Genomic DNA, 27,105 nt, shown 5'->3' on the forward strand with positions numbered 1-27,105 from the left:
CCATTGCTGGCATTTTATGATACTTATCTAACACTAAATGAAAGTAGGTAAAAAACAAAAAAGGCACGTTTGAAAGGCTACATAAAAAATACCACTGAATTCGAACACACTAAGGCCTTAGGCAAGTTCTTTGTATACAGTCCTATCCATTACAGGCATGGGGGCAACCTGAGGCCGTAACGTGTGTGTGCGTGGATGTGCGTAGAGAAGCATGCAGCCATTTGGTTCAGGAAACGGAAATACTTCAGTCATCTCTTCCTCGACTATGGCCAGTCTTATTCCTCATTTTAATACCTCTAATGGGAGCAGGTGATGTGTGTACGCAGATATACATTCAAATCAATTAATGACTATAGATCTGTCAGACTTTTACAAATTGTCCTGTTAAACATACCAGGAACTTTGTGTTATCAGGAATGAAAGAAAAATAAAAAATACAAAGTCGTGAGACCTATATTTTCCTTGTTTGCACTCTGTACTATACAGTCGTTCTTTGGCTTAACCGTGGCTGTTAAAACTTGGCGATCAGAACATTAATGAGAAAACAATCAAGGTGTAGCTTAATTTTTCATAGCGGTCCGAACAAGTACACACCTGTATCCCCACCATCTCCTGGTGCGGCACTGGGTTCAAGCGTGCATCTCATCGACCTGCGGATTCCGTCGACACTGAGAGCCGACAGACTGTCGATGTACACCGTGGGGTCCCGTCCCGGCCGTGGGTGAGTGTCATGGCCGCCCAGCCGGAGCGCAGCGCAGGTACAGGGATCGCCCTGCGACACGACGAATCGAATCCTCCCGCCAGAGACTGCGTCTTGCTCCGTTGAGAGGTAACAGGGTGACGTAGCTTTAACAAAGCCTGTTTGAAAGAAAGATAAATCGGTTGTAAATAGATCCAGCTCGCCGTTGTTTGGTAGAGTTAATGGTATGTTTGAATGCTTCGATTCCACCGCTCACCAAAGCCAAAATTATGTTCGCACCGCATAACCTTCATCCTTAAATCTATTAAACTTGAACAGTTGTAGCTTGTGTTATTACCACGCATGGTTGTTGAGTTTTTACTTTCTCATCACACTTGATTTAGGGGTTCCCGGATTTGTTGGCATTATTAAATAATTTACACATTATTGGTATTTTGATGGTTTTAGAAAATGTTGAAATCAGGTTTATGTTTTTGAAGGGACTGAAAATTGACTTCAGTGAGATCAAGACAATCCTCGAATAGATTCATCTGGAATCGATGCTTGTTCTACATTTAGATGCCAAAGGATGAACGATCACAAAAATTTGCCGTCTGCCCGATGTGTAGTGACTTCATCTAATGGGTACACGTACCTATCCACGTGACTACAATCGCGGTGTTGACAACTGTGTCCCACTTCGCTTTCATGGTTCATCCGAATTAGGTATTTCTGCGACTCGTCTGGAATCTGTGACAGCAAAGAAATGCAAAGGTAAGGTGGTGTTAAAAGTTTCTTTGCAAGACTACAGAGCTCGTGGCGTATATCCAGCGAGGGTGGCGGGGGAACGAGTTGCCTGGAAGACATGTTGTCTTGGTTGGGGCATGGGCGGATATTTCTTGTCGCATGTGGGGGGAGAGATAGCTCAGTACAGCGTTCATCCCAAGTGAGATCGTGACGCCGGCAGGTACGGAGTCCGTGGTGCAGGCTACGGGTGCACATATAGTCAGTGACGTAAATGTAGGGGGGTCTGATTATATTGGTAACCCCCACACCCCACCCCGGGATCTCCACCCAAGGTTGAGGTTAAGAACTGAAAGCGACGGTCATCTTTCTTCTTGGGAATGGATGAGGGTTCTTTGGTGGACTATAAAAAAAATGGAAGGTCGTATTCCGGAAAAAAAAATCATTTTGCCCCTCTAGACACCAGACCTAAAGATCGCCACTGCTGGGATTATCCAGTCTAAAGACCAGTCACATGGATGAACAATGATGCAATAATGCTTTTGTCACGGTTGATTTCCAATAGCTTTAGACTTAACTCAGGATTGAATGACGATGTAAGTCTTGTGATGGACTAGCACGGACTTTCGGACTCGATTACAACCCCTGCATGTGGTATGATAGTGCTTCATTACTAAGAACCCTTTTGAAATGGATCTAAGGCTGTATCAGGGATGTAGAATATAAAGGATTATAAATAACATATGAACCAGAGCTTTGAAAACTTTGCTTCTTAACGATACACAGGAGAGTATTTGTTCTAAGCCGAGCAGAACCAAACTGCACCTCATCATGCTTACAGCAGCGCGAGAGAAGTCGACAAAAGTGCGGATCAGCAGTTGTCGACCATTGGTCGGACCCAGGCTCCCAGGTAACCTATGCCGCCAAGCAAAATCGACCTGTAGGACACGAAAATGTCGCTGATCCAACCTGGGCCTATTAAAACAACGCCAAAAACACATGAAGGCAATTAGACCTGCACAAGACAGACTTAACAGGCAGAAAATGCCAAAACACAAAAGACAGCTAAAAGCAATAATGCTTTAGCACTTCAGGCAGGTATAGAAATTTATTCTTCATCACTAAAATATGCACTGAAAAGATGGGAAGGAGCCTTGCTCGGACTATTTTGGAACAGCACAGCGCTATTCTCGGTACCAAAAGCTGGAAATTTTATGATGTGCTCCGCTGCAAGCGTTGTTAATTCTGCTCCCAAGTCAATAATGCGTGAACTGCAATAAAAGACTGACTTGACCAAGGAAGCCCAGGCCGTCGTGCGAGACTGGTCAGAATTAGGAACCCAATTACTGCAGGCTTGACATCCATTATGGCTTGACATCCATTATTTACAAGAATGGCCTCGTGTTGCCTTGGAAATAGGCATCAGCCAATCAATAGAGGCACAGAAAGGACTGCATGCCATCGTCTGAAACTGTCGGATGATGAGGGCGAATTTGCCAACATTGTGACTAGGTTCATTTAATAATACTTATGTTTGTAAATTCAAATTGACCACAGTTTCATATCAAATTTTCATACATTCCTTAGTATGTAATGGCAGTGCAAAGTCGTTACCCACCGAAACATTTCTAGGAAAAAACTGGTACGCAAAACTTATATTTTATTAGATCAGTCATATGTTTTGTAACGAACGTAATTAAATTATCATGCAAGCTTCCCAGTAGTGTATTAAGCTTTTGGTTTTTTTTGGGGGGGATTCAAAATGCAAATGCACTTTCGAGCTCATTCAACATGATAATGGGGGAGAAAAAAATAGGCCATTTATTTGTAGACAAATTTACCGATATAGTTTCTTTCCTACTGACATATGAAGTAATCTCAGTTGAAAAAAAATTCTTTTTTTTTAAATCCGTCGGGGGAGTTCCCGTGGCCCTCCCCCCGCTGAATACGCCACTGAGGCTGACATTTCAAAGGAAAACCCGAAATGGTGTGGGGCCATTTTCGAAAAACATAAATGCGAATAGGAGCATTTCAAACCATTCGTCTTAGGTCATGATAGCTCGTTTTAGATTTCAAACGCACTGCTTATTTCCATGACGCTGGGACTCAACATACGCTAATGCAGCCTTTGAAGAATCTCATGAATAATGAAAGGCACCACAAATGAATTAAATTAGACCTGAAAATGGAAAATATTTTTCACAAACAAGATTTCCCCTCTCCGAGACACGATTAACTGTCAAGGTAGGATTCAAAACCACGTTTCTAAGGGAGGGGGCAATTGCTCTGTAATAAGGGGAACCTTGCAGGGCTTTAAGCACAGGCTTTGGAAAGGAAGAGAAACTACACAGTACAAAGAAAACCATGGCACGCTTTAAAAACGAGATCCAAACCTCTTTGGGGGCCGGGATGGCATGGCCACACCCACCAATGACCACAACTTTCCTGATATTGGACGGTATGCCTTACCGCCTCGTCCCAACCCCGTTCTCTCGGGTAAAAGATTTCCATCTATTTCAACTCTGTTGTGAAATCTTTTAAACAGATTGACACAGTAAAAGCGCTGAATGAATACAACAGTTCGAAATAATTATATGAAATATGTAAAATTCCATAGAACAGTGCAGTTGATTGGATCACCTGTTTCTTGAAATAAGTCGACCTTATTACTTTGGAGGGCAATTTCACTCCCCAAATCATTTTCAGTCATGAAGTAGGGGTGAAGCTATTGTACAGTAATTTGTCCACATTTTGAAGAGTAAAAGTCGTTTTGAATAAATCGGTTGAATTGCGCAATTGTAAGAAAATTTTAGAAATGGGATAACTGAAAATGAAACTTGCATTTTCAAAAGATAATTCGACACCTCGGTTATTTTCCTCGACAGAGCTGGGAGTAACCTCGACAAACGCTGAAAACTATTTAAGAGCTGGTGTTGGCCTCTAAGGCTGAGCATAGATCGTGAGCAAGAAATTAAAGCGGGTTGTTAAAAATACTTGAGTTTAGACTTCCCGACGACTAAAATGCATTCACTATCATTCAATAAAGGAAAAACATTTAAACAGCCATAAATATGCCATTCAACGGATAATTTGGCATCTCAGTTTTTCCTCGACACAGCTGGGAGTAACCAATAGAGTTTGGGTATGATAATTTATATCTAACTTATCTACGGAGTAACCTCGACAAACGCTAAAAACCAGTTATAAGAGCTGGTGTTGGCCTCCAATCCGTTTGACTGAGCAATGATTGTTTAGAGTTGCAATTTACTTACCTACTCCCTCCTTTCTTCAAATGTTCTCCACTTCCCTAGAATTACTGACACCAAGCGCACAGTAAGACAATATGATAGCAAGGTATGCCGTCTATCTCTTAATATAGAGAGGTGTCCAGGCAGTAATGAGAACGAACCGTTGGTTGAAGATGTTATTATTTTCATCCAGTTTCCCCCAAGGACGAGTACCGGCTTGGAAAGCCTGACACGCTTCAGGCTCCTGTCTGTGGAGTGCTTGACTTTGGTCATTACTGGAAGCTTCCAAGGTTGTTTCCATGGTTTTATGATATGTATTTGGTGACGTTGCAGAAATTCGCATTGTCTGCAATTAAAGTACATTTGAAATCCACTTTGAAGCCTGGCAAAGTCTTAGCGTTTAAATCAAATCAGAAATGTATTGATCAAAATTTGTTACGAGATGGTAAGGGCAAAGTAGATTATTTTATATACTGGTCAATTTCCCCGTGGCTAAAGGAGACGGAGATCCCTTGCCACCGGCCTGGTCGTATTTTTACATGCTCTGTCTTGGAATCAAACCGAAGCGTTAACTGCTTCCGCAAACGTGGCAACAAAAAGTATTTCTCAAAGCAGGGCATTCGACCTTTCAAGATTTTTTTATTTTGAGGTGCTTTTCAGAGCTGAAATTTTACAGCATTATATTACAGAAATTGGAAACTGTCAAGTGTATCTCTTTGATGCACTAGTTTGTAAATTTACAGTGAATTCAAAATTTTAATTCACACATACCTGTACTTACCTGTAAATACTTAAATTGCAAATGCTGATTTTCATGCGGGTGTGAATCGACATTCATTTGATAAGTTTAATTTAATTCTGAGTTGCAGCTACACTCACTTGAGAGACATCTGATTGTAAATACGTAATGGTGTATATTTTGTACTATAGAACCGAGAAATTTTGTAAATAAATTCATATCAAATATTGTGAATAGTTTAGATTGGGTTTGGTTACGATCATTTTCTGGCATACATCCAGTCTTTCTAGTTGCAGTGGCCGTAAAGTGAGCACACTGTGACACTTTGCAATGTTGCATTAAAGTTATCGTATTTGATAATATTTTGCTTGCATAACACTGAAGGCCCAAAGGGGAAACAAACACTGTTTGCTCTTGTGCATATATCTTCGATTAAGAATGATAACACTATGGACAAAAAACTCTCTGTTACCATCGTTCCTCGGAGATTCACGCGCGAATAGTCTCCTGCAGTAGCCTCTTATTGATTAAGCATGGTCACAGCAAATATATTCAGACCCGTTCAGGCACTGTTGTTGAAGTTATAGATACCACAACGTCACAGAGAATAAAGACAGTCAAACATTTGTCATGTGTTCTCATACCTCCCTTCGCTGTCATGTGAAACGAGCGCAGCATTTTTATCGATAGTTGCTGCATAAATTTACAAACAAAAGTCAGCTGTAAATAAAACTTTTTTTTCATTCACAATAAATAAGGCGCCCTTCTCTGAATATACATCACCTTTAAAGTTTAATATTTCAAAAGGAATTGGTTTCGGAACGGTTAAGAATTGTTTATATATTTATGAGGATTTTTTCCCATGTAACAGTATCGACGGCAATCCCCTCTCAGTTTTCCCCCTAAATTACCCCGAATCGATGACTGGTTTCAGTGAGGGTCATTGCTTGCTTGTTTTCTTCTGTCTGTTGGGTGGTCAACAGGGCAGGCGGGCAAACGGGAGGGTAAGCAGTCCGTCGGGCTGTTTGGTTGGTTATTGTACTTGCTTCCTCATTTTTGAATGTATAAATGTGTATTTATGTATTTGATTGCAAATCACACCTTTTCTAAGGTGTTCATAGTCCTATTAAAATCCCCCCCGTGTCTTCCCACGGTGTGGAAAGAGTCAGAAATGTTAATTTCTTTATAGTTATAGTAGAACGGAACCGACTGAAGTAATTTGCAGAGCCACCGGCGCGCAACCCTCTATGGACACAAATCAAACTGTGCCCAAAGTGGGTCTGGCTCAGTGACATGGGCGTAAATCCCAGGAAGTGGGGTACATATCCCCCACACTTTTTGAGGGGGGCTATTGAATCATCCCCGCCACTTTTTGTGGTGAGCAAAATGAAGTGGATTGTGAAGAATTTTACAAACTTCCATCCGCTGGATAAAATGGGTTCGGTATCACACAAAAAAATGAAAAATGATTTTCTTAAAGCCATAAATATGTCATTCTGAATACAAATTACAGATGTACATCAATATCGCGAACATCGACCTCTATGTAGAGTCATGTGGTGTCACCCCCCTCCCATTTCAAATTTCCATGGCCGGGCAAGTCGTCCCCACTTTTCCCCATCCCCCATCATCCCAAATTTGGACACAAATTTGGGCCACTTTTGGTCCACCTATCACTCCCCACTATTTAGGCAAAGGCCACAATGTTAGCATATTGAAGATAAATCGGAACATAACGATCGATTCTGCAAACCGACCTACTAATCGAGAAATGAACGCACGTGCAACTTAGTTATAGTTACTGACCCGAAGGAATATGACGTCACTTTGTCAACATCACCAGATCTTTCTTGCATGTGACGCCATTTTTGGCACAATTAGGGTTTTCAAAGGCCATTTTGAGAAAAGCACCTTTTGACAAAGAACACGTCTATAAATTCATAGCAGGCCTAATCTTGAGGCGCTAGGCTTCAGCACACATTATGGTAAGGCCTGAAATGTCATATTAACAACAACCAGCCAGAGTGCCAACATCAAATATGGACGGCAAGCAAAGTCGGGACAGCATTGTGGATTGTAAATCAAAACCGGGACGATGAAAAATTAATGACAAAAGCACTGACATAATGTGTGTCAAAGTATTTCCAAACTCGATTATTACCTCTAACACTACAATATTATAACTGAATCTAAACGACGCAAAAAACTGTTTGTTTTTTTTAACTGAGCAAAACGCTTGCTTACTTGCCCGATTAAAAATACCTTAGATGGTTGAAACACACAAAAAAAGAATTAATGATTTCAAAAAAGATTTTCAAAGGAATAAATACAAAAACATAAAGAACCCAGAAACATTCACATTGGTCTTTTCTACTCTGTGGCACGCTATGCAGTTCACCACAGCCACTAGACAAACGAACCCACTTATCAACAAACCAGCCAAGTTGCACTTCAAGTAAACATGACGCTTTGTTGCATGTCACCTGACGACGAAAAGTGACTGAGCAGTATTTCAGTCATATGATGCAAAATCTTGGGCGGAGAGATCCCCCCGCCTTTGTGTTGGTCATTGCTTGATCGGAATCTCAGGAATCTTTACAGACTTCGGGGGGGGGGGTGTTAGGTAACAATTAATAGTCTAGAGTGTGTATAGGGATTGGACATGTGGGGGGGGGGTACCCATCGGCCCCATATCGTGCACGGTATCATTTCAGTGTAAAGCCTTTTCATTTTAAGTCACGATTACTTAAAGCCATGAAAACGTTCCAGTTTGTTACTGTAGACCTGAACGATGGAGTGTATAAGTTTCCAAAGCATCGAACCGAACAGACTGTATTCGCGGGGACCCAATTTCAGTCCGATTCCTCAACGTAATAATATTATATTCATTTGAAAACATAGAGACTTGATTCTAGGATTTCATTCCGACCCCCAATATCAAATGGTACCGTCCCATTACGGGTCTCAAATGTACAGGCTGAAATTGAGTACCCCACCAATGTGGTCTATTGGAAGCAGTCAACGTGCTGCCTAGAAATGTAACAGCTGAATCTGGCCTATAGTGTGAGGACAAAACCCGGTCCGACAAGAAGAAAAAACATAAGCCTCGTTACAAACACCATCAAAAAAGCAGCGTTTGTTTTTGTCCCACGTTTTATTGAACGGTTCATTTAGGGACGTTGATGATAATTGCGCCATTGTATTCAACGGTAATTTGCCGCGCTTTCTCACCCAAACAATCTCCCACGTCTCTGGTGACAAAGACTTGGCTGGTTCGCTTGACGAATACTGTCGAGCAGTCGCTACGGTAACAAACCAGTGTCTCCAAATTGGCATCACGACGACGTATAGTTTGAAATACACCGCTCAATCTTCAGCGGACCCCATTTCAAACTGAAAAGGATAAAAATTGCCAGGAAATCTGGTTAAAAAACAGAACAAAATCAAAACAACGTCAAACAAATATTTTTCAACGCATGCATTTGCTAACACGCTGGTTTATTTCTGCCGTCAGTTTCATATTGGAAAAACTATTCACGTCTTCGTCGCAGATTGTACACGTAAATTTTAAGTTGATTTTAACTTTTTCAATTAATACTAGTACGTAACCACCAGTGCACTGGACGGAATCGGCAATGGCTTTTTCGAATAAAATATAAATGTTAAAGCGGAATTTTATATGTACATTTTAAATTGCTATATAAACCAGTTTTCAAAACCACACACGTAATTACAAATTCTCACATTCGATCGACCTTCTAATCTTTCCCGATGGCCCCCTTTAATGGCGGAAAGCACTATGTTGGGTTTTAAGCGAAGCGGCTGCCACGAGACAATGGCTCTGTATAATAGCTTTTTATCTGTGCTTTTCAACACTAAATATGGACGGACTGAAAACGCAAGCATGGCGGGGGCAGAGGAAGCGATTTGCCCGTCTCAGCGGCATTTGACCAATCTTTTTTGGAAGTTTATTTCGATTTAGAAATCAAAAGCTTCACAGCTAGGACTGGCAACAATATACCCTCCACCAACTGAAAATATTGTCTTGAAAAAATTTACTGAGCCTTTTCCGCAGAAAAAAAGTTTTTTTTTCCGCTCCACCCCCGTGGTCCTTGTGCAGTGTATGCCTTGAAAGTTTCACAACTTCAGAGAATGAGATGGGGTAGAGTGTTGTGGGTGCATCACTCCAGTGTGATGGTATAAAGGTTCGAACCCTACACAGGTACCATGATGCTTTTGTTCCTGGGTTAGACACTTTACTGCTTTTTGCCACCCAGGAATATAGACGGGTACTTATGGTGGCCGAGATTAAATGATCTCACAACCCAACGGCCACCGTGTAAAAACCGCGTAGTGCTTGGATACTTCTGTGATGGAGATGCCATTAAAGCATTTTGCCTCAATCTGTTCCGTGTTGAAGATGCTTCAATGAAGATATTATTACACTAACAGACCAATGTTATGTACTTGGTGTAAGAACAAATTGGCAAATCTAGCGATGTTTCACCTGGCATTCCTGCTGGCAACGTCTACCGGTGGGGCGGGGGGGGGGATTTGGAATTGCTTTCATGTAATCTTTTGTAACCGTCATGCAACCTGGCCTTTCTTGGGGTAATGAGACATTTTGGGGCTTTTTACACACTTCTGATGGAAGGGAAATGAAACACCAACAAATTTGTCTTTCAGAATATCCCCCCAAGAAAAATTTGGCTTCGGTTTTTTTTTGGGGGGGGGAGGTGTGGCCACTTATTACCCCCCCCATCCACCCTTAGCAAGATGGATCACAACTCTTTCAGACTTCAAAGTAAAATCAGACCCTGAAGGAAGAATTTACATCACTTAGGGATAATCCATTCTCATTTTTTTAAAATCCTGCTGGAAAAAATAAATCAACAGAATCAAGCCTGTCTTTGGCAAACCTTGAAGGGACTTCACAAGTCAAAGTACCAAGAACACCTCCTTCCCAGGTGTTCTTGGTCCTTTGACTTGTGCAGTCAGGTGAGCTCGCGCATTTAACAAGATGTAAACTTTACACTTACAAACTTTAATCAACTGAGCAAAACATTTTGTTCTATCGCAAGGCTAGGTGCAGTTTTTAACAGAAGATTTGTGAAGGGCGCCGGGCTTAGTCTATTTTAAGGAAGGTCACCATCGTTCTTGACATTCTATTCCAAATATGTACATCATCTTTCCTAACTTCTTATGAGGAGGGTATTCATTGTGTTAGTAATCTTTTAACAACAAATCAAAGGGGGTTGGGTGGGGTGTGGGAGGGCGGAAACTTAATTTTAGGGATCTATGGCCCAGACTCATGGTAGCTTCTATTATAAGTATATGTGTACAATGCAGAGTGGACTTTCTGCTCCATTCCATCAGATCTCGATGGGTTTGACGGTGGGCTTGCGGATGTGCCTCATGTTGGCCCCTGCCTCCTGGGGCTTGAAGGGGGCATGGGCGCCGTAGGGCCTGGGCACAGGCAGCTCGCTGTCGTCCTCGGGGATGTAGGCGTTGGGGCGGGGCTCGGCCGTGGTGGTGGTGCCGCCCGCCGTAATGTACTGCTCCTCTTCCTCTTCTGCCTGTGGGATCATGGGGGGGGGAGATAATTGTTGAAAGCAAATGTTAATGGGCCATCTTCCCCTCCCCCCCCGTATGTTCCTCTGAGAGCAAGTTGTTACAGCTCAAACAGGTATCGTCCCAGCGACTATTGCATGCGTGAACTTTCAAATCTTATTTGATTGAAGTAACTAATCGCAACACTGGCAGCAGCGTCTTCTGGACACGGTGAAATTCTGGGACGTGTTGGCGTGGTGAAAAAAAAAAAGCCCCCAAAACAAATAAAACAAAATTAACCAACACTGGCCCCGACCGGGTTGATCCACAGTTTCCTGAAAGCACTGACAATGGATGACTGCTGACTGCCGGCAACATGCAGGGTCTAAACTCTGTGAGGTATATCGCACACGCTTGCACACCCCTTCTTGTTCCGTCGCTGTGCGAACCACACAAACATACCACGTGTGACCTGCTCCGTGAAACGGAGTCACGTCACCAGAGTCACTTCCAGTTGAGGTTTGCAAGCGGAAATGAACAGGAACGCCTTATATTTCTCATCCATGTATGTCTGTTTCCATCAGGGTGCCAAACTGAGAGATGTGTCAACACAAAGTCTGAATTGCTCTCTATGTGAGGGATTTCACTCAACATTTCAAAAGGTGCAGGGACTGCTTTCTTACTTAAGGGTCAATTTTGGAATGGGATGACCTTCTTCTACTGTGAGGTCTACACTGCTGTTTCATGGGCAGTAACTTGTTGTTCTGAAATGGCTTTCAATAACGCTTGGAAAAGATGGTGGATATTACTCATAAACAGTGAAATGACACAAAATGATTGGAAGAAAGTTTGTCAGGTGTGTCGTAATTTGTTTGTCAAAACAAAAATATAACAGAGCAGCGTAAGTTTGAAAATAACCTTCCTTGCAAATCTATACCACAGGTAGATTTCTTTTTTAGTCTAGGAATCCACGGGGTTCATTGTCTCAGAAAATGCTCTTCCTCCTAAGAGCTTGTCTGGCCTCATATTAGCAAGAAGCTATGGAACTTTCAACCCATCTTGGGTTTCTAAGAGTTTCTAAGATTTTCTCAGAATTGATGGGTTTTTCCATCTGAAAGAAACCCTCAATTGTAGTGTTTTCTGTGTGAAATTGAACCCTGGTGACCTAGTCAATGCGGGAAACCCGGAACATTGGGACAGTGCGCCTAAATCTATCCCAGTCTGACCGCCACACGTACCATCCTGCGCCGGGTGGCATCCTCGTTACGCCGGCTCTCGTCCCGCACCATGCGCTCCCAGCTGCGGGCCGCCTCCTCCGAGGGCGCCTCGCCTTGCTCCATGCGCAGGTAGGCCTGGTCCAGCTCCGCCTCCTGCTGCCGCACCTGCTGCTGCAGACCCAGGGCCTCGGCCTGCCGCATGGACAGCTCCGAGACGGCGGCCATCATCTTGCGGGTCACGTCTTTGATCTTGGACTGGACCTCGTTGACCTGGGAGGGGCACAGAGGAAGATTGGGAGAATGCATATTTTGAATCTGAGAGCGAACTGAATAAAATCAGCACACTGAGGGATGTGCATGAACATTGGGACAAATGGACCAATATTTATGACCTCTTGGAGTGTGACTACATGTAAGTAAGATACAGACAAGCCCTGCTTTACAAAAGTCATTCTTTTTTTCTCCTACCTTCCTTCCAAACTTTCATACAACCAACTTGCCTGGTTCCCTACCATCGTTTGGCTAGGCACACTACCTTTTTAGCCAGTTGCAGAGTGTCTTCCTTGCCGCTGTCCACTTTGTTCCGGACGTTCTCGGCCAGCCTCTGGACCTGTTCGTACACCAGATCCTTCTCAAGAAGTTGCTCCTCTTTTTCAGCCAGGCGCACCTCCAGCTACAAAACATAGCCACAGTGAGAACACTTTAAAGTCAGGGTCCACAACTGGCTTTCCAGTGCCACAAGGGCTTGGGACTCCGATGAGACCCTCCACCCTACTCCAAGCTGTTTGTGTCTTCGACTCATGAGAAGACAAGCAAGTGGTTCTCTGTGAAAACTGCCTATGCCACATCTCAGAAGCTGCCTTGTGTTTCGACTTGAGAGTGGCTAACTACTGAAAATATGTAGAGGACTTGACAACATTGGCCAAGTTTGATCAGCGACAAATTGTCAACCAGTGGTCGATGTTGACTGGTAACCTATGCACTAAACATATATCAAGCACCCCTGTGGTTGACAAATTGTCGCTGACTGAACTTGCCTTGTAACTAGAACTAAGTACTTCAGTCTAAAGACTCCTGTTGCTTATTTCCTAGGCTAACAAGGCTTTGTGCACCAACCTGCTCAATCTTCTTGTTGAGTTCTGCTGGGCTCAGGTCATTCCCTTCCAGGAATCGTACCCGATTCTCATCGTATGGATTCTCCAGTTCCTTTTCCAGCTCTCCCATGCGGTCCTGGCACTGTGACAGCTGCATAGCAAAAACAAATGAACCAAATGCCAATATTACGCATGTATAACTGCTTGTTTGCATGTGCTCCGCAAGCGGGTAAGTACTTCAATCATTATTGACCGATTGCTCTCCTTGGAACTGGGATTTGCACAGAAATTTCCCCTTTTAAGGGACCGCGACCCAGCGGAGGACCTGAACCAAACACTACCTTGGAGCTTTGGCCCAATTCCCAATGTCTTACATCATATTTGGGTTTTCTTAGGGATTTGGAAAAGGACCTGACTACAACACCAACAGGCACTTCAGAGGAAAATGAAAGTACTTGTGGAGTACCCTCATAGGGAGATGGGCTAACAGTGACGCAGTGACTTGATCACCGACATTGGCAGAAGGCGTGAGTGCACATGATAACATTGCCCACATCTTGTTCAAGCACATGGGCAATTCTGTGACAAAGTTCATCCGATATTTTAAACTTTGTTTTTCACAGAAAATGATTACGTTGGGCACTGCTGTGAAGACAGTGATGCTGAAAAACAACCAACACTGACAGACAATAAGGCATTATCTTCACAATATAATTCATTCCTAAATACCCTAGACAGTTTCCCTATTCAACAACGTGCAACGTGACAATGTATTAACACTTGATAATGCCCGCTGCATAAAAAATGCCCTGGTACCTGGATACGAGACAGCTTAATCCATCCCTATTGGTCAAGAGTCTGCGTGCAACGTGCCACGCAGATGCCAAGTCCATATAAGGAGATTCGTCTGGACTAAACAAGGAATATACCATTAAGTGGACGGGGTTTTTGGGAAAATAAAAGTAAAATTCTTCAACAAAATCCTTGGAAATTTACAGTATGTTAACTCCTTTTGACTCTGAATACAACGGTATTTATAAATGGAAATACTATGTGACTATTTTTTTATTTGCTCCCTTAATCCAAATGATACCTTAGAAAGGGAGGTTGCGAGGTTGTCAGTCTGTTACCATGGCACCCACAAAGTTTTATTTGATCCTTGAAAAGCCTAAATTTCAGAACAGTATCTCTATGACAGAGGGGCCGCTTCCAAGAAAGAAAGAGCACAAGATTATGATACGAGTCATAGTGGATATATCCCTTTCAATCTGTTGCCCTACTTAACTGGCCCATTGTCATTTACAAGTTAGCCACATCCCTTAGACAACCCTATGGAATTTGTACGATGACTTTTGTTCATCTCAGATTTTGGCGCATCCCGCCTCTTTGTTTATCAGGTAAAATGACAACATTTCACGAGCTGTGTTGACGCGATTCTACTGTGATAGGTCAATTACCCACCTGTATCTGCAGGGTGACCAGCTCCTGCTCCAGCGCCCTCTTGTTGGGCAGGGTCTGGCGCTTCAGGCCGATGGTCCTCTTCTCCTCGCCGACTTGCATCTTCAGAAAGCGGATTTCCTCCTCCCGCATCTGCAGCTCCACGTCCCCCTTGCGGATCATGTCCTCCTGGATGTTCACCTTCTCGTAGAAGATGCAGACCTCCTCGTTTCTCTCGATCAGCTGCACGCCCCTGAGTGGAGTAAAAAAAATTCGAATACAATTTTTGACTCCTTATTCCGGTATTCAAAGACCAAAAGAACAGACACTTGAAAAGTTTAAGGTTAACAGGTGTATATTCTGTCTATTCCTAAATTCAAGAAAGGGGGCCAAAGAGGGAATCGTCAAATTTGCTGTTACTACTAATCTAAAACCCTCACAGATATTTGTAACAATCGTAACCAAAATAATGGTTCACTTTGGAATGGTTATGCTGTCCGGTTCGTCAGTGAGTTTGTCACAAAGGCAGACGTGCCACAATTTGCAGGCTCCCATTGGACGATCGCTGAAGTGGCGCATTAACTTCCAATTCCATGGTTCCATGTAAACGGTGATCAATGCATGCAACTCTATGAGCAGTGCATGTGCAGTGGGTGTGGTTTAAACTGAAGTGAGGTCACACTTATGAACCGGATGCTCTGTGGTCTTGAATGTGAACATTATTATTATTATTATTATTATTTATTTGGCATTCTTCACAAGTACACAGCACCATACGGACAGTACACATACATGTAAGATACACAAGGCCAGCAACAAATGTCAGGAGATGAAAAAGTTAACCTAATAACTGTGGCCAAAGGGCCTCCATTTCCGATACTACTGACCATAAACAACACACGTAAAATATATATATAAATCAACATGTAAATGTTAAAAAAGGTTTAATCATTCCCGGAAATAAATAAGTAAATAAACAATAAATAAGAAGTAGCAGAAATAAAATGAATAAAGTAAAACCATCAAGACTAAATAAATTAGGTAAAAATGAAACAGAATAAAATAAATTAAATATTTATAGGCTAAGATCAGAATAGAAAAAAATGAGTTAGCAAGAATGAATAAAACATTAGGTAAAATTAAAAATGGGTTATAAGAAGGAAATAAAGCTAGATTTTTGGAATCATATCGATATCATATAATTCTGTCTTGAGTAAGTTGAGACAACATTTCAGAGGTAGCTCAACCACCCCAGTTCTAAGACTCTCTGGGAGTTCTTCCCTGTAACGGGGAAAGACGTTAACTAGTGAGTAGTGGAGTTTTTGGGTCCGAGCCCTGAGGTGTTTGAACTTGACGTCACAAACTTTCTGACAATTGATCATAGCATACGGACAACTACTTCGCCATTAATTACACCATAAAGCGCTTTGACAATAAATGAGATGAAAAGAAATTTCCTCCTACATGCCAGAGTGGACACATTAAGGATTTTCAGTCAATCATTATAACTCATTTCCCTTTTCCTTTGTCTCAGGATCATGCGAGTGGCAGTACGTTGGATCTTTTCAATCTTCTCTCAAAGGTGGTTACTATAGAGGTGCCAAATAGGCAGACCATATTCTAGAACTGGCAAAACAAGAAATTTACACAGGGAGAGAACAACATCTGGAAATATGTCCCTGGCAACACTAGGTATAAAACCCAGTAATTTATTAGCTTTCTTGGTAACATAGTGGACATGATCATCCCGGGTTATTTTGTCATTTAGAACAACACCAAGGCATGTCATCTTATGAACAACCTCAAGCTGAGAATCATTTAATGTATACTTTGAGAGTGTTTTTGGACCAAGTAACTCACATAACCTTTGTTTTACTAGTATTGAGTCGCATGCGGTTACTCACAAAGCATTTATCAATTCTGCCAATGTCATCTTGGAGAATTACTTCGTCTGTCTGGGAATGTATTGGTTGATATAATAAAGTATGATCAGCAAACAAAACAGTGAGTGATTGGGTACAATGTAGCTCCAATAACCGACACCTTTAGCAGCATTACCGTAGTGCACTGACACTCAGGTGTATTTCTCTTATGCAAAGATGTGCACATTTTTGCACATTCCACGGAAAGCTGGTGATGCACTAACCTTTAACAATCACGTGTGCAACCTAGTGCACATAAGATGTGAATTTCTCACAAGTAGGCAACAGGGCACTATCTATATTCTCCTACACAGAACTGACTGCGACTTCCAAAGCCCTCAGCACAGCTGTAATGATAGACACCCTAATACCACTTCTGTTGTGCATTTATATTCAGGTGTGTTCATATCATGCAGAGGTAGTACCGATTTGTGCACATTCCATCGAAAAATGGTGGTGCATACCCCTCTGCCAGTCACATGTGAAAACCAGTATGCAAACACAAGCGATGTGTACTTCACATCAGGGGATTTGTAACAATCTCCCATGCAGGAGGGGCCCGTGGTGACCCACCTGTCATTGCGGTGCTGCACTGCCGTCTCGTAGCGCTTGCGCAGCTTCACCATCTGCTCCTCGGCCTGGTTGATCATCAGGTTGAGCTTGGCGATGTCCAGCCGCTGCTGCTCCCGCTTTTCCCGCATCTCCTCCTCGGCTCGCTGCTGCTTGGCCAGCTCGTTGCGCAGCTGGTCCCGCAGCACCACGGCGTTGACGTGCTTCAGTCGCGCCTTCTGCAGTTGCCTATGAGCAATAGAGAAGTGAGGAGAGATTGGGGAAAGTTTTGATCGGTGGAAAAACAAGTCAAGGAAGAATATGTTGCAACATTTTAGTACTGGCTTGTAGAAAGACCTTTCCGAGAGTAAGTGGCAAAGTGATGCTACTGTCTTCTGGAAAAGTTATTTCATATTTGAAAAATTGTAAGTAGTTCCGATCCTGGGGCACCTTACTGATCATTTTGTCATTCTTTTGTGTTTGTGAAATAAACTTATTCAAGTATTCAGCAAAATTATCATGACTGTGAGACTTTTTACGCGAATAGCTTTACGAACTTTGATGGCTTTCAAAATTTCCCAAATTTAAATGTCAATACAAAGTGCGCAGAAGTTAAAGTTTGAGTCTATATTTCTCATATCATTTCTTCTTTTCAGAAATCCTTCAGAATTTGTTTGCTACAATTACTGTTTTCAATTCCTGTCTGTCTGTCTGTCGGGCTGTCTGTCTGTCTATGTTTTTTTACTGGAATTCTGTATGTTTACAAAAATTACAGATACAGATTCAAATACACTTCGAAATTTGTCACAAAAATTGCATCGACTAAAAATGTCTTGAGCAGAGCATATTTTGAAATGTACCTTTCTTTGGTTTGGCAAGATGTCCTGAGGATCTCGATCTCATTTTGGAGGATTTTAATCTTCTCCCTCATCTCGGCCGCCTTCTGGGTGCTGGCCTGGATCAGGTTGACGCACTTGTTGCGCTCGTTCTTGATCACGTCGTACATCTTGGCAAAATCACGCAACCTGAAAAATCGGAAATCATTACGACATATAGGATATTTGAAAACTGGGAGTTTGGAAGAAACAGAATCCTAGGGAAAAACTTTCCGATGACGAACAATACCTTCATTTGTTTATAGACATTGGCAAAATGAACAATTATGATCCTGTTGCAGGTTACGGGATTAATTGTGCAAGACGTCTGAACTCTGACTGCCTGGTTGTGAGTAATCTGTAAGAATCTACCTGACATGATAGAGTCAGCTAACACCTATCAATCAATCAATGGCCTTGGTTTCTTTTCTACCCCCCGCCAAAAAAACAAACCTGCCCTAGTGTTTCACTCCAGTCTCAGTCAAATTCACTCTCTAAACATTCATATTCAGTGACATCCCACTTGTGGGGAAAGACCGCCTGTCTTCACAGATCCACACACGTTTGGTGCGGAATGCGCCAACCATGAGTGACCACGTTCTGTTGGAATGCATTTCTCCATATGCGTGCCTCAAGCCAAGATGAAATATTTCCCACCTGTCTGTCTTATTCTTTTCCCGCGAGGGGGTGCTTCTAGTTACAGCCGATAATCTATTAGCAATCAGCTTTACGCTGCTACCCTTCACGGCCTCCGTGTCCCTCACCTTATCATCATCTCCTGGTACTTCTTCTTGTTGTCCACGATGGCCAGGTCCTTGGCCTTGAGGTCGTCCAGCGCCCGGTGGTAGCGCAGCTCGGCCCGCATGAAGTCCCGGGCCTTCTGCTCCCGCTCGTCGCCCTTGATGGCGGCCAGCCGGGTCAGCTCCACCACTTCGATGCGCAGGTCGCTCTGCTCGTACAGCAGCCGCTCCTCCTCGGCGATGCTCTGCTCCACTTTGACCTGCTCCACGGCTGTCAGGGAATTCTGATGGATGGATAGATACGCGAGTTGTCATGAAAACGTGAAACTATGACCAACCCAAAAGCTGTTGGTGAATATTGATGGGAAGTTTTCATCATGAAAACTGAAGCTTTTGCAGTTCCAATGAATTCTGACAGGATGATGGAGAGTTCTCACACAATAAAATAACCTTTGACAGGTTCTGCAGTTGTCAGTGAGCTCAAACAGATGACAGCAAGGATGTGCATTCAATAAACCCTAACATTCCGTCGAAATGGTCACTTCTTTTGACATCTATGTTTAATGAATGAGTGACAAAATTATCCTAAGTATCACACCGCAGGGCAACTGGTGGTTAATCAAGATATCCCATGTCTTCTAAGGACATCTTGAGAGTTTTGTAATCATATATGACACGTTTGACGGCCGATACCTGATTCCCCAGCATGCGTTTGGTCTGCTCCACCTCTCTCTGCAGCTCCTTGCGTTTCTCCAGTAACGAGCCGTCGTCTTTGGGACCACCATCAGCCTGAGATTTCACCTTGTCAAACACAGACTGCAAGATGGCAAATACGTACATTAAATGTTAATAACTGCAACTTGACCAAATGAAGGTGCAACATGTGAACATACAAACAGTCTGAGTTACGTGCACGTGTCACAATGCCAAATGTTGAAGTAAAAATGTATCAATTGTATTTCCCCCCCTGCTTGACAGGCAGGGAACATTAAAGGCTGACAAGTTATGTTTAGCTTTAAAATAATCAAGTGTTTGGTTTTATTTTCAATGACGATAACGTACTACATGCCAACAAGTGTACAGCTCTTTTCTCGCATGAATGTAACGCAACAACACATCTTGCACTATCATTAAATACCTCCTTGAAACATTCAACGGTACGAACACCCATGCCTGCGGTGACACGTGAGATACAGCAAGTCACCACCAGGCCTTGTCCTCTGTGTGACAGCACTTCGCGACTGCGGTGGTACGCACCTGTGTGTGGGCCAGGCCTTCGTTGGCCACCTTCAGCTGGAGCTCCGTCTTCTTCTGGTTGCGTGAGTCTCGCTCCTTCTCTCTCAGCTTCCGGGCGTAGATGTCGTGCTGGTTCTTCTTCTCCATCTGCACGTGACGCAGTCCCAGATCGAGTGTTGCTCTATCAAGTGAATTGTTCAAAAACAAACGACTGAGGCAAGTGCAATTTATCAGAGGGACTGACCTCAATTATATTCTGGCATGCAACTTGGACTTTGACAAAAAGAAGAAAATTCCAATCATTACAAGAATTTGTATCATGTTTTTCAATTTTCAATGGCTTAAGAGTGAAGTGGAAAATGAGGAAATCGGCTGATCAGAGGAAAAGTTGCATGCCTGTATCTTATCTGCTGTAAGCTCGGTGACGTTGAGGACCACATGATGATACCTTGAGATTGTCAGATCGTCAGAAGTAATCCTCAAATTAGTAGTGAAAGTAGGCAAAAGAACTGTGCATACGAGAACATGTCTTTAAGTGTGAGTGTTCTACCAACATTGAGATGGTCAGCATGTCATGCAACAACGATTTCAGAGAAATACTCATAATGGTATGATGTACATGCAAACAAGTTTAAGGAGATAACAGTTATGTTGGTATAGGCCAGGATAGCAATGTTCTAATATACCTCTACCTAGGGAAATACAGGTATCCGAGTAGCTCTTGATGACTTAACTTGGACATGGTTTCTTTGTTGAAGACAGGAAGAACTACTAGAGCTTCACTGACCCGGAAGTCCCCTACTCACCTGTCGCCCATGTACACGGCTTCCTTCTCCCTCTCGTACTCAAAGTCCTTCATGCGCTGGTCAAACTTCATCTGCAGCTCTTCCAGGGCACCCTGGCTCTTCTGCTTCTCCCGCTCCAGCTGGAACTTGTCGTCGGTCAGCTGCTGCTGGCGGGCCAGCAGCCGCTGCAGCTCGCTGGTGTAGTCGCGGCAGGTCTCGTCCACCTCTGCCCGCTTCTTGTCCACTTCACTACAAGGTGGCGATGAGGCGAGGAAGATAACAATTCAGAGGCTTGGCCCAAAGTTGTTTTGATTAGGGATAGGCACGGCAGTGTATCAAAGGCAAAAGCCGGAGTCGCAGCCACAAATAGCAGATTTGAGAATGGTGCTGGTACAGTACATATACAAGTGTAAGATGCCATGTCAGTCTACATGTACATGACTGTACATTGTGAATACAGTCACCTGACCAACATTTGAAATGCATAGTTATGAAAAAGTTGGAAACGTTTTGTAGGGCAGCCTGTCTTCTTAGTAAAACGACTGCTCAACCTTTGAAACCGATTAACTACTGATTACAGCATGTACACGTGCGCGATGCAACAGGTGCAATGTTCGACGGAAATTCATGCAAACTGCACTGTGAAAACGATAGCCCAATAATTCAAAACAACTTGCCAGTTTTTACACCAGTGACTATTTTCAGGAGTTTGAGTCCTCTTTCTGGGTTGGTTATTTTACAGTTTTTAAAGTGGAATAAAAAGATCACCAAGGTGGGGTACAGATAACAAGCCACAGGCCTTACTTCTGCTTGATGAGCTTGTCCATACCCTTGAGCAACTCACCTGGCAAGTCATGTCATGTCATGTCATTCTGTTCCCAAGTAACGTCAAGTCCGAAGTCAGAAAGATTACCACTCTAGAAACAGACTCGAGTCTGAGCCAGCAATTCAAGTCAACAACTCAGTGTTGAAATAACCAAACCGGCCGCAACTCACTTCTTCTGCTTGTTGAGCTTGTCCATATCCTTGAGCAGCTGGCCCGGCAGTGAGTGCACCTGCACCAGGTCCTCCTTCAGCCGCTCCTGCTCCTCCAGTTCCTGTTCCACCTCCTTGCGCTCCAGCTCCACCGCTCGCTCCCGGGCGGCCAGCTCCTCCCGCAGGTTCTTGGCCTCCAGCTGGCGCTGGCCGATCTCCAGCCGCAGCTCCTCTGTCTGCTTGGTCAGCTCCTTGGTCTGCTTGTCGATCTCTTCTTTCTTGGGCAGCCGGCTGTACTCCCGCTCCAGCATGCGCTTCTCCTCCTGTAAGCTGGGGGGGGGTGCGGAGGGGGAGAGGTGGACGGAAGGCAGTATACTACATGAGAGCTCTTATGTGTGGGATGTAGAGTTGAAGGTTGTCGAACTTAAAAAGTGCACCTAATTCCATAGGGCATGCCCAGAAATGAAATCGCTATGCAAATTTATACTCTAAGCAAAACTCAGTAAGGAACCAGATCATTAACCAACGTCTTTTTACTGAGGTATTTTCTGAAATGGATGACTGGAAAAATACTGGCCATGAAAGATTAAACAGGGAAGCGAGACTTATAGTGGGGTAGGAACACCACAATTTTCAAAGAGCTTGAGAACCGTGCATTACACTAGCTATTCTTGCCCTTGCATTAGGCGGTTTGCATATCCAACATTCTGAACATACAACATTGCATCAACCACTGTTTTCATTTAGATTTTAACAGAAACAATTCCTCACAATGCCAATTTGGAAAAAACCATAATCTTCAGGTGTCACAATGACATAACCAAACTGAAAAATGAAAATACGCCGAGTGGAAATGGTCAAAAGTATTTGTAAGGACTAGGATCACCACCTACAGTTAATGCCAATGAAATTAAATTATAGAGTATCAAAAGAAATCCGTCAAGTTTGATTGTCGTGATAAATCAAAACACAGGAAGCTAGTAACCATGCCAGAATCTCCAAATGGAATGTTGAAATGAACTACACCTTGACGTTCGTTCTCTATAGTGAGAAAATAAGGACAGGTGTCTGCAATTCCCAAGGGACAGATGGCACTTCAAAAAAACAAATTGGTGGCCATACCTTTCTGTCTTGAAATCATTCTGGTAGTTTCTCTCGGAAGACTGATCAATCTCGTTGGTGTGCTTGAGCAGCTGCGTGCGCAGCTTGGTCACTTCAGTGTTGGAGCTCTCAGGGAAGTTATCGGCCTTCTCCAGCTCCCCCCGCTGCTTCTCTAGCACCACCGTGCACTTCTTGGCCTCTTGGAGGAGGGAAGTCTCTGAATCTCTGGTCCTGGGAGATTGGAGATTGTTGGATGTTTTGCAATAAAAATCCTGTGCACTCTCTTGAATGGATACCTGAGTCCTCAAAGGTCAGGAGTCAGATTACGTGTAGGTGATGAAGAGAAATCCACGAATAATACAGCACTGGGGTTGTAAGCATGACAGTTCAATTATTTTGTCCTTTCATAGCTTTTTCTTGCTGAGGGATGAGTATTCCCCAAATGGCAATGATTAAGCGAAAATAAATCATGTACTTAAGAGTTTGTACAAAGTGCTTTTCCTGACGGATTAAACCTTTAAAATTCCACAAGTTTCGGGTCAAAAATCCTGACATTTGGTTAAATTCTGAGATATCAAACACTTGGAAAACATGACCAATGTGCAGGAATCCAATAGCACAGTCTTCGAGAGGCATCTCTGATTCTTGGTGAAGTGGTTTGTGCCGTAACTTTTTCATCCTTACAAGCACCTTCCAAGATCCCCTAGAATCCACCAAGGTAGAGGAAAGTAAAGCCTATCTACATGTAGCTACCACTACATGCATAGACTTTGCATGCAGCTTACTGCTGCTGCAAAGGACAAAGTACAAAGAATGCGTGGAGTGCGCCATTGGTTTCCTGCACAGTTGCGGATTTTAGAGGCTTCAGATGTTATGATTCAATCCTGCAGTATATCTTCTGAAACTTCCTGATTACCGATTGAGGAGGAGCTGGAAAGGTTACTTCAATACTTAATACAACGAGCCCGCAATCTCCTGTTTTGGCTCCTTGTGAAACTGAATTTGCACGCTTTCTTTCACAATTAACACCCAACACACTTTCATCATTATGTAATAGACCATGCTTGTGAGATGGCTACCAAAGGCTATACATATGTCCTGATAGAAAACGGGTTCCAGACCCTCAGTGCCGGGGATGACGCATCTTCATGCATTGCAAATATATAATATTGTTCAGAAGTTGTTCAGTTGTACCTAAAATACCATACCTAGCCAGTGTTCTGTGTAGCTCTGTGTACTTGGCTTTGAGCTGTGCCACCTTAGTTCCTGTCAGCTTACCGTGTTGGAAGAGCTGAAAGTAAAGACAGAAGTCAGCATGAAACGGATAATACATATTAAATGTGAGCACTCAGAAACACTTGTTGCTACAGTGCAAAACGTGACAAAACAGTTCTAACCAAAATTGTCACGGTAAAGTGTCAGTACTGAAAGTTACATGTACACATTACACATGTACTCAAATTTTGTGTATTACGGGATTTTAATTTAGGATTTCCATCAATACTAACTTCTGAGACCAGAACACCATCCTTACAACCACAACACAAAAAGGGACAAATTAAATGTTTAGGATTAAAAACGACAACCAACAATAACTATGAACAAAGTATATTGTGCATGTGCGTGTTTTGATATGTGTTTGTATGTTATTGATAACATTAAGGGGAGCCACTAGATGATTTAGTTCACTTTTTGGCAGCCCGTCAGCCTCAGGGATGTTACCAAAGTTTGTTTTGTTCTAGCTCGTACATTGCATTGTATGGCATTTTTTGTCTGTTTCAACTGAGAAATGAACAAAATGAAATGATAAAGTATGCAAGCAACTTCACAGAAGTGAAAGGGTTTGTGATTGCTAGGAAGATATCGACTGTGAAATAACAGCTTTGTAAAGATTACTAAAGTTACTTTTGCAGACTGCAGGACACACAAAATGACAAATAGGTCTGTCTTTTTTAGATGACATGATTCAATGCTGACAGATACATGAACCATCTGCACTGTCAACCCAATTTATTACATTAATGCATACACACGCTATCACATATTTAAACTGTGTACAATTTCAAGTAATCCAACGTGTCTGCTCTTGGAGACTGTACCTCATCTAGACACTGGAAGGCGGGGCTTGCTGACACCTCCACCTGGCTCTCCTCCTGCAGGATGACCTTGGGGGCCAGTGGGGCGATAGCGGGCTGGTACCTCTCATCGTCACTGCTGCTGTCTTGGCTCATGCTCATTTCTGGTAAACGAAATGTTGGACAAAAAAAGCCCTGTTTCACATCTGAAACACTGCTTCCTCAGGTTTGGGGATGCTAGCGTGCTTTGGATGGGTTGGTGCAAGTACGTTGATGGTACCCTGTGTGTTGGGGGCCTGTTTGCAAATTAACCAATGAAAAAGGTCAAGATAACCTAGGCCAACCTGATTACAGGTCAAACCTCAATAACAAAAACACGCTGGGATGTGCTAATGTTAGCAGGTTAGGATGTCTCCAGGAGGGGATTGTCTCCATCTCCACAAACATTTCATAGGTTACTACTAACTACTAATGTTATACCAGTCTAAGACATAGCCGGGGACAAGCCTCACAATGCCAAAATGGTTAGGTTTGTGCAACCTACAACAACCTGCCTTTTAAGGCTACTGCCTTGAAATCAGGATAACATTAATCATGCTAAGCCTAAAGCAGGAAAAGCATGGAATGGAACACGAGCATGACAAAGATAATAGACCTACCACAATTAGGCTATTTGTATTTCGCCAATTGAGAATTAGACCTAGCCTCCCCTCCCCCGGCCTATATAAAATTTATGGGGAAGAGTTCCAGGGAAGAGTTTAATATACGGACGCCAGTAATTATTCCCTACAGTGACCTGTCAGTGTCAGCTGTCAGAAAGCAAAAACATGTCCAGAAAAGTTCAATTTCCAGGATTTAATAGGGGGAAAAACCAAGTCACCCTGTGCCTAGTCATGTTAGTAGGCCCTACTTTAATTTTTACTAAGGCTAGACATGCTATTATTATTGCAAGAACATTATTATTATTGATTATTCATGCCAATTCTTTTTCATCACATACAAGATGGGCACTGGACACATGTTGGAGAGGCAAAAGCGATAACAATCACTGTGGCCAAAGACCTGCCACTCCACATCAAGTTGTGTATAGAGTAAATAAATTTAAATAAAAATACTAATATATAGGCCCCTAAAAGTATTTGAAGCCAAAAGTTAGAACTTAAAATATTTAAATATAAAAGAAAAGGAATTACTGAAAATGAACAAAGATAATGTAAGCAATTAAATATGAAATTAAATAAGTTAAATAAGCAATTAATGAGAATGACACGATAAATAAGGACATAACAAACAGTTGAAATACAAAATAATACATGTGTAAGAAACAGTAGGCCTCAGCTAAGGGTAGGCCTACAATAAATTTGTAATGAAAGTCTGAAGGACATGAAGGATTGTAATGAAAGTCTGAAGGACATGAAGGATAATTGGCAAACAGGAGGCTGAAACAGTACTTAAAATGAGAAGACCTGCTGCTCCTCATCAAGGTGAAAGTAAAGTAAATACATGTACATAAATAAATACAAGTAAGGATATATAAAAAATAAAATACATTACAACATAGGCCTATGAATATTTCGATATAAAAAAATGAACGGAGATGACTCACTGGAATGAATACTAGGCCTAGCAAGAAGAAACTTTGGCCTACAGTTTGTGCACAGGATGTTAAGTGAAGTGGAACTCTTTCCGATTTGTGTATATGGGATCAATATTTTAGCAAACTTACTAAAAATAAAAAAATAAAAAAACACAGTAGCGGCAGGCAATCAAAGGCCCAATGAAGTTTAACTAGTCTCCACGATTAAAGACCATATCAACGCCAAGCTCCTAGGTACTAGGTGCGCGTACATGTACTATATATTAATTAATGCAGCATAGGCAGTTTCCAAGGAGTCAGGCCGTAAGCTTTTATCAACTTCACAGTTATTGGCTGTACATCAGAGTTTGGCAGATAAACAACCAATCAAAATAGTAGTTCCAAAACCTACTGATTTTTATTCAAACCACTCTCAATATATTTTTTCAATACCATATTACTGTACAGTTTATTGAAATGATTTTGTTGAAATAAATATAAAAAATATCTTAAATATCTAATGATATTTTATATATCTTTTAATAACGTATATCTTAATTTTG

At 42.5% G+C, this 27,105-nt stretch overlaps 2 protein-coding genes across 3 annotated transcripts in view; both read right to left on the bottom strand.

Moving 5' to 3' along the window:
• LOC110974279 (uncharacterized) overlaps positions 1-4,927 on the bottom strand; it is a 30,756-nt gene extending 25,829 nt beyond the window's left edge. Inside the window, exons 1-3 of the mRNA XM_087135436.1 lie at positions 4,696-4,927; positions 1,335-1,429; positions 595-858 (exon numbers count right to left, since the gene is read on the bottom strand). Coding sequence (XP_086991562.1) covers positions 595-858; positions 1,335-1,389 — 319 coding nt within the window. The 5' untranslated portion in view covers positions 1,390-1,429; positions 4,696-4,927. The remainder of the gene's footprint in view (positions 1-594; positions 859-1,334; positions 1,430-4,695) is intronic.
• A 3,946-nt stretch (positions 4,928-8,873) lies between these two features.
• On the bottom strand, positions 8,874-26,817 carry ccdc146 (coiled-coil domain containing 146). 2 transcript variants are annotated; one of them, XM_022225826.2, is made up of 16 exons: positions 26,693-26,817; positions 24,991-25,130; positions 24,100-24,182; positions 22,913-23,122; positions 21,812-22,120; positions 20,837-21,064; positions 20,052-20,211; positions 19,488-19,610; positions 18,819-19,078; positions 18,040-18,204; positions 17,204-17,428; positions 14,733-14,961; positions 13,294-13,422; positions 12,713-12,850; positions 12,199-12,447; positions 8,874-10,986 (listed from the first exon to the last, which is right to left on the bottom strand). In XM_022225826.2, the coding sequence occupies exons 2-16, from the start codon at positions 25,126-25,128 to the stop codon at positions 10,783-10,785; spliced, it is 2,850 nt and encodes a 949-aa protein (XP_022081518.2). In that variant the 5' UTR covers positions 25,129-25,130; positions 26,693-26,817; the 3' UTR covers positions 8,874-10,782. The 2 variants fall into 2 exon arrangements, with proteins under 2 accessions (XP_022081518.2, XP_086992266.1); XM_087136140.1 differs by having other exon boundaries at positions 26,573-26,789.
• Between the last annotated feature and the right edge of the window lie 288 nt (positions 26,818-27,105).

The sequence above is a fragment of the Acanthaster planci genome, linkage group LG04, assembly GCF_054643075.1.
Source record: "Acanthaster planci isolate LZ-2023a linkage group LG04, COTS_SCS, whole genome shotgun sequence".
In the NCBI taxonomy this organism is placed as follows: Eukaryota; Metazoa; Echinodermata; class Asteroidea; order Valvatida; family Acanthasteridae; genus Acanthaster; species Acanthaster planci.